At 42.2% G+C, this 8,533-nt stretch overlaps 1 protein-coding gene across 1 annotated transcript in view; it reads left to right on the top strand.

Annotated features, from left to right (window-relative positions):
• Positions 1-8,533, top strand: part of rgs9b (regulator of G protein signaling 9b) — an 88,114-nt gene that overhangs the window by 12,164 nt on the left and 67,417 nt on the right. Inside the window, exon 2 of the mRNA XM_048611087.1 lies at positions 7,731-7,827. Within this exon, the coding sequence (XP_048467044.1) occupies positions 7,731-7,827 (97 nt within the window). The remainder of the gene's footprint in view (positions 1-7,730; positions 7,828-8,533) is intronic.

Raw genomic sequence — 8,533 nt, 5'->3', positions numbered from 1 at the left:
TACCATTAGACACCACAAACTGGCAAATGACAAAAAAAATTACCATTGCCTTTTTTCTGTGAATCCAAGTGAAAAGCGCAGCAGATAAGACATAAGACAAAGAAGCAGAACTAGGCCATTCAGCCCATCAAGTCATTCTGCCATTCAATGAGATCATGGCTGATCTGATAATCCTCAACTCCACTTTCCTGCCTTCTCCCCATAACCCTCAATTACTGCAATATGCAGATGCCGATGAACAAAGTATTCTATCCAATCCAGGCCAGCTCTGCACCTCACCGACTCTGTAAAATAAAGTCGTATTAGTCATTTCTTAGTCTATACCCAGGTTCCAGACTCATTCATTATATCGAGAACAACATTTGGGTTCAAAAGGACATTCTGAATAAGACATTTCTTTCATGATCTGTTTCTAATTATAATCTAGCACAGCTTCAAACACTGTAATTAAGCTTTCTAAAACTGTCAGTCTTGGAACAATCTGAATTCATTCAGATTTTAGGCTTGCCTGATCTCCAAAATGTTCAGGCTTTCGTTCACTTTTATAGAGGGATGCGACTGTGATGGTGGGAACCAGGAGATATCGAAGTTCTCTTCGTGAAGATCATTTACCTGCATGCAGTTTGTCTTATAACCTGTTCAAGGCTGAATGGTTCTGTCCATGTCTTGTAGCACTTCGGTACAAAGGGTTGCACTAGCCCATCATATGGAAGGAGCTCCGAAAGACAGAATCACCTGGAAACAGGTTGCCCAACATTTTTTCCCTTTATTCATTCATAGGATCAAGGTGTCGCTGGCTAGGGCAGCATTTATTGCCCATCCCAGTGGGTAGTTCAGAGTCAACTACATTACTGTGGGTCTGGAGTCACATGTAGGCCAGACCAAGTAAGGATGGCAGTTTCCTTCCCTAAAGGACATTAGTGAACCAGATGGGTTTTTCCTGACAATCAACAGTGGATTCATGGCCATCATTAGATTCTTAATTCCAAATGTTTATTGAATTCAAACTCCACCATCTGCCATTGTGGGATTCAAACCTTGGTCCCCAGAACATTGTCTGGGTCTCTGGATTAACAGTCCAGCGATCATACTATTAGGCCATTGCCTCCCCTATTTTCTGACTGTTAGGTTAAATGAACATTAACAAGTAGATATTTAAAACGTGCAGGCGTGTATGGTGAACTGGGAGAGAGAGGGCTATTAGGAGTTTTGTTTTACCAAGTAAGTTATTACAATCTGGAGAGACAAGAGAGCAGAGGCTGGTTTTGATACAAAATGACACCAACAGTGTGGGTTGAATTCCTACACCCACTCAAGTTACTATGAAGGACTATCGTTCTTAACCTCTCCCCTCACTTGAGGTGTGGTGACCCTCAGGTTACACTACCAGTCCTCTCTCTCTTTCTCACTCTCTCTCTGTCTCTGTCTCTCTCTCTCTGTGTCTCTCTCTCTCTGTCTCTTTCTCTCTCTCTGTCTCTCTCTATCTGTCTGTCCCTCTCTCTCTATCTCTCTGTCTCTCTCTCTCTCTGTCTCTCTCTCTCTAATGAGAGCGAGCAGCCCTATGGTCTGGTAAGATGACAGCAACTTTACCTTTCCTTACAATCTGGAAAGCAGTGTCTAAAATGGAGGAAAAGCAAATAGTTAATTTCCAAAGTAAATTGAACAACAGTTGAAAGGAAAGAATTTGTAGGACTGTGGAGAAACAGCAGTGAAGCTAGAATTATTAGTTATCTCTTTCAAAGTGCCAGTAGAGGAGCAATAGTCCAAGCAATTTCCTTCTCTGCCAGAAGTCGATGTAGTGGCTTCACTCTGCATCTGGTTGTAGTGTGTACTCAAGAGTGACAGTCTCACTCCACCTTCAGACAGCACACGTTACAGTGGCACCAACTGCGTTTTTACATTGAGCTGATGTAGGTTAACTGCAGTTTAACAATGCGGCTAACTGACAATCCTCCAGAGTTATTCAGCAACAGCGGACTTCATGGAACTAGCTCTTCTGCTGTTGTTGTTGTTCCTCAGTTAGAGCTTGTGCCAAAAAGACTCCTTACATTTGGCTCAGAGATAGTAAGAACTGTAGATGCTGAAGACAGAGATAACACAGTGTGGAGCTGGAGGAACGCAGCAGGCCAGGCAGCATCAGAGGAACAGGAAAGCTGGCGTTTCGGGTCGGGACCCTTCTTCAGAAAAGAAGACTCTTCTGAAGAAGGGTCCCGACCCAAAATATCAACTTTCCTGCTCCTCTGATGCTGCCTGGCCTGCTACGTTCCTTTAGCTCCACACTGTGTTATCTCCTTACATTTGGCTGTCTTGATCCTGAAGGTGGAGCACCTGGGCGTTATACCTACATCATGATTACATTGGGTGTAATAATCTATAATGGACAGAACAACAGGGGGTTCCCTTGCACTCTAAAGAAAATATAATGAAGCAGAGCTAAGTCTAAGGCTGATTTGAGCCTGCTCTATCATTTCGTTACATCACTTCTACTTCTCTGTCTTATTCTGTTATCCCTTGATTTCCTTCATGTACAGAATTCTATCAATCTCAGTTTTGAACACACTCAAACACTTAGCATCCATACTCCTTTGAGGTGGGAGATTGACACCTTCTGAGTGAAGAGATTTCTCCTTATTGCAACCTTAAATGACTGACCCCTTATCCTGAGGCTATAATCCCTGAGGCCTGTGCCTCACCTTGCCTGCTATTGTTCTGCTATCTTTGAGCTGGAACAATCAATGGTGGCTAGAGAAAGGGTCAGTACAATCTATCCCACTAAAAGAGGAACCCGACAAATCCACTGAGCTTCCCATTCCCTTGTTATCTTTTCTAATACGATAACTGCTTGGACCGGGTTTGCATTGGTCTAGAAATGTAAATGGCCCTGACACAAACCTGCAATATTGTATTCTGTACATCTATTCATTTGTTGAAAACAATTTTAATAAAAAGACAAAACCCCAGTCATGAAACTTCTCCATCATTGTAAGATGCATTCTAATCTATGTTTAATTAGATTGAGTACACCTCAGCTGTGTCTTAACCTAGTTGGAACAGTATCCTGTACTCAGCTAAACAGGCCACTTGGCAATTATTTTTTCTTTTCTTTCCTTTCCTGGAATAATTAGGAAATGTGACACACAGGAACTTCTAGCCTGTAATTGCGATGTTCCTCCCTTCCACATGAGATTATTCTTATTTAGGTAATGATGCTGATCCCGAGAAGATTTGATCTATTCAGGAAGCTCATCTCATCTTACACTCTCGGGGCAAAGTATGTGATGACACTCCTTGTGTCAAAAAATAAAGATCATGTCTGACCAGCAAAGTAGAAACCAAATAAGAAATAGCAAGATAATTTTACTTCTGCGCAGCAACTTATACAAGAAAACAGCAAACTATGATGTTTTCTTTATTTAATTTTTGCTTGTTATATCTCCGTGGAGAACAATTAATATCAATGTTCTCACTGCCCAGTACTAATAAAACATAGTAGGCCATTCGGCCCCTTGAGCCAGTTTGGCATTCAGTTAGATTGTGGGTAATCGGTACCTGAACTCCATTTACCTGTCTTGTTTCTCTAACCCCTCAATATCCTTGACTAACCAACATCTATCTATTTTAAGAGCTTCTTGAGGGCTTTTAAGGTTATGCCCCTTTGTTCTGGTTTCTCCAAACAGAAGAAAGAAATAGTTTCCTTCTATCTAACCTATTGGCCGCAATGATAACACTGACTACTGCTACTTATTTAACAGCATAAATACAATGGAATGTTCGTAGGTGTTTTACAGTGACCATGAAGGCCCAATCTTCTCAATATCACTCCCTAGCTTGAGGTGTGATGACCATAGATTAAACCCATCAGCAATTGTCTCTCTGTAAATGAGAGAGGACTCCAGTGATCCGCTGAGACTATGGTGACTTTACTTTTACTTTTTTAAAACAAGACACCAAACCAGTTTAATGGTTGTGGGGTCGGTTTGCAGAATAGGGGATTGCATTCTTGCAGGAAGGTGGGTGAGAGGAGGTGTAGTCTAGGTATTTCCTAGCATATGTGGAACAGTCCCTCTTCCACTGCTACATTGGCACAATTCCCCACCTCTTCCGCCGCTACATCAATGACCATATCGGCACTGCTTCGTGCTCCCACAAGGAGCTTAAACAGTTCATCAACTTTACTAACACCTTTCATCCCAACCTCAAGTTCACCTGGACCATCTCTGATACCTCTCTCTCCTTCCTGGATCTCTCTGTCTCCATCTCTGGTGACCACTTCGAAACCAACATCTATTTCAAGCCCACCAACTCCCACAGCTACCTAGACTACACCTCCTCTCACCCACCTTCCTGTAAGAATGCGATCCTCTATTCCCAATTCCTCCACCTCCGCCAAGTCTGCTCCCAAGATGGGGCGTTCCACTCCCGAACATCCCAGATGTCATCTTAGTTCAAGGACTGCAACATTGACTAACATGGAAGAACAGCTTTTTTTGGCTGATGGCCTCTCCCTGAGACTTTAGTAATGTGCTCACTCTTCATTTGGAACCCTAGATACTTGGGTGTGTGCAGGCTGTATAAACGTAGGGAGCACTATGGCCTGGCCAAATAAAGACATCCATTTTTGTGGCTGGGTCAATGGACAAGCTCAGAAGTGGGAAGTCTGAATGTTTCCCCTTCCTGTGTCGCTCAGTGGACTGTGTCATTCCTGAGGGTTCAAGCTTTACTGAGTAAAAGAATCCAGGCTGACACTCCAGTGCGATACTTGGGGAATCCTGCAGTGCTGGAGATGTCACTTTTCAGGTGGGATTTTAGACTGAGGCTCTAGCTGGAGCACGTAAAATATGCCAGAGCATTGTTTTAAAGAAGGACGGGGGAGTGGCTATCACCGCTGTCTTGGCAAATCGTTATCCCTTGAGTAAAACCATCAAAACAAGTAATTTGGTCTTCCTTCCTTTCCTGTGGGCAAAAATGTCAGCTGGGGATTTTACTCCTGTGGTGATTTAACTGCAAAAGGTGTGTTGCTAATTGAGCCCCACTGCTCCACAAGCCATCACAAAATGTTTAAAATCCCAATGAGATCACAAATGTGACCAATTTGCCTGACGGGCAGCTACTCAGGACAATAGAAATTCATATCAGGTTTTTTTTCAGTAACAGAGGGAAAAAAACCTCTATTTATTGTAAGACCCTTAACTTTTCCAAGAGCTAAGAAGAGATTCCTAATCAGCTAATATGCAACTTAGCCCTTTAAACTTCCCCAAATACACACGCACACAGACTCAATCACAATTAAGAAAGGCGGTTTAACATATATAGTATGGATGGGAAAATCATAAATATAGATAGGATAAAGATCAAAGTCCAGACGACAAGATGGAAATTTATTTTCTCATTGTCCTTTTGATTTTGGCAATAATGACATACTGTTGTCTGTAGGTTGTTCTTCAATTTGATTGTTGATCATCTCTTCTGGTTTTAAAATTCTCCGCTTTAAGCTTCCTTTGTTTTCTGTCTTTTTCCCAGAGAGAGGGAGAAAAAGAGCTGGATGCTTTCTGTCTGCAGGTTCTGGAAGTTTCTGTGCACCACTGGCCTGGCACTTCTAGCTTTTTAACACTGCATCTCAACCAATCAGAGGACTGTTATAGAGTCATGGAGTTATACAGCACGGAAACAGACCCTTCAGTCAAACTCGTCCATGCTGACCAGACATGTCAATCTGATCTAGTCCCATTTGCTCCATATCCCTCTAAACCCTTCCTATTCATGTATCCATCGAAATGCCTTTTAAATGTTGTACTTGTACCAGCCTCCACCACCCCCTCTGGCAGCTTGTTCCATATGTGCACCATCTTCTGTGTGAAATAGTTACCCCTTAGGTCCCTTTTAAACCTTTCCCTCTCACTTAAACCTATGCCCTCTAGTTTTGGGCTCCCTTACCCTAGGAAAAAGACCTTGTCTATTCATCCTATCCATGCCCCTCATGATTTTATACACTTCTATAAGGTCAGCCCTCAGTCTCCGAAGCTCCAGGGAAAATAGCCTCAATCTCTCCCTATAACTCAAACCGTCCAGTCCTGGCAACATCCCTGTAAATCTTTTCTGCACCTGCTCAAGTTTAACATCTTTCCTATAGAAGGACGACTGGAATTGAATGCTGTACTCCAAAAGTAGCCTCACCAATGTCCTGTACATCCCAACACGTACACACAATTTCTGACCAATGAAGGAAAGAGGTGGTGGACTCAGGTACAATTACAACATTTAAAAGGCATCTGGACGGGTACATGAATAGTAAAGGTTTGAGGGTCAGAGGGATATGAGCTAAATGCTAACAAATGGGACTAGATCAGTTTGGGATGTCTGGTCTGCACAGATATTGAACCTGGTTTTGAAATTAAGATCCATCATTGATGTAGTGAGCAATATTTCTTTTAATTCAGAGATCACAATTTTACCTGCACTAATTACCAAACAGGGTCATACAGATTGTGTTGAAATTAAAGTGATTAAAGTTTGTGATTATATTAGAGAAATACATACCTGAGACCAGGTAAACTAACTGAAATATTAGAATGTATTAGATGGCTGGAATGAATTACAAATTGCTATCTCCACCAAAGCAGATCATTAAAATTTGTTATTTCTCCAAGGCTTGTCTATTTAAAACTATGTGATTTAATAGGAAAAGGTAGGCAATCCTGCTACAGGTCAAATTTAAAAGGATGTGGCCACTTAAAGATGATATTGGACAAATTTGATATTATCTGTTTTTGAGGTTAAAATGGATTTACCGTATTTATCAGCATATACCCACATTTATGGCTGAAGAAGAGGGGGAATGGGGAAGTGTGGGAAGTACTAGGCAATTTTAGTTGGTAAGGAAATAAAGTTCAGAGATACAAATTGGTTTTAAGTGGCCCAGTTGTATATCTATTAGTCTGTTTGAGGTTCAGGAAAGTGGAGGGTTTTTGTAGTTGATGGGAAATTGCTAACAGGACCAGAATTTGTTGCCCATCCTCATTTTCCCTTAAGAGGGGGCTAGTGAGCTGCTTTCTTGAACCGCTGCAGTCCATGTGGTATGGATGCACCCACAGTGTTGTTAGGGAATGAGGTCCTGGAGTCTGACCCAGTGACACTGAAACATCGACAGTTTAACTTTGGCTCATACAGTGTGTGGCTTGGAGAGAAATTTTTAGTTAGTTTCCATTTATCTGGTGCCTTTGTCCTTCTGGTTGGTGAGGTCACAGGTTTGAAAGGGTGCTGTCGAAGGAGCGTTGCTGGTTTACTGTAGTCCATCTTGTGGATGGTACACACAGCTGCCACGATGCATTGCTTATGTATGTGGTGCAATCAAGTGGCTGCTTTGTCCTGGGTGGTGTGGAACGTCTTGAAGTTGGCAGCTGCACGCATCCAGGCAAGTGGAGAGTATTTGCTCACGCCCTGACTTATGCCTTGTACAGTTTTGCGGGGGAGGGAGGGACTCTCTGAAATAGGTAGAGAGATGGTTATCCTGCTTGATGCTCCAGGTCACCCCATTCAGTGAGCAGCTGTACATTCTGTCATCAGGAGATGAATGTTCTCAGTCTCACTGCTTTCAGACCACATGGTCCTAGTTCTTGAACAAGCACAGTCTTGTACAAGTAGAGATATTGTGTTTGGTTTCTGATCTTCAGCTTTTCCACTGATGACCTCTTCTCTCCTTTTCATCCACTATGGACCTCTTCTCTGTTTAGATTGAGCCTCTGATAATGGAGATGCAGGATCCAAATACTGGAATTAAAACACAAAGCCAGAGGCTGATAATAACTACGATCCCTCACGCGATGACAGGTAAGCGAGTTAATAATCTTCCACTGTAGTGATTCTGGCTGCTATGCATGAATTTACTTCTTAAAATTGATTTTAAAAATCTTCGTAACAATCCACTGCAACACTTTTCCATCAGTACCACGGTAATGTGAATGAGTGATCCGATTATTTGTAAAGTGTTATACATGCACTGAAACTAAAGATGATACTTTTTAAATGCAAAAGCTTGTACTTTTATAATATACTTTCATGACCTTGCGATGGCCCAAAGCACTTCCCTGCCAATTAATTATTTCTCATATGAGGAAAGTTTGTGGACTCTGGGACTGTACTCATTGCAGTTTAGAAGGATGAGGGGGGATCTAATTGAAACTTTCAGAATACTGAATGACCTAGACAAAGTGGATGTTGGGAATGTGCTTCCATTGGTAGGAGAGACTAGGACCCAAGGGCACAGCCTTAGAGTAAAGGGAAGACCTTATAGAACGGAGATAAGGAGAAACTTCTTCAGCCAGAGAGTGGTGAATCTATGGAATTCACTGCCACAGAAGGCTTTGGAGGCCAAATCATTGAGTACATTTAAGACTGAGATAGATAGGTTCTTGATTATCAAGGGGATCAAGGGTTACGAGGAGAAAGAGGGAGAATGGGGTTGAGGAACTTATCAGCCATGATTGAATGGCAGAGCAGACTCGATGGGCCGAATGGCCTAATTTCTGTTCCTATG

The sequence above is a fragment of the Rhincodon typus genome, chromosome 23, assembly GCF_021869965.1.
Source record: "Rhincodon typus isolate 14 chromosome 23, sRhiTyp1.1, whole genome shotgun sequence".
Classification (NCBI taxonomy): domain Eukaryota; kingdom Metazoa; phylum Chordata; class Chondrichthyes; order Orectolobiformes; family Rhincodontidae; genus Rhincodon; species Rhincodon typus.
Note: the sequence above shows the minus strand (reverse complement) of the source record. Positions and strands in the feature narration are given on the sequence as shown.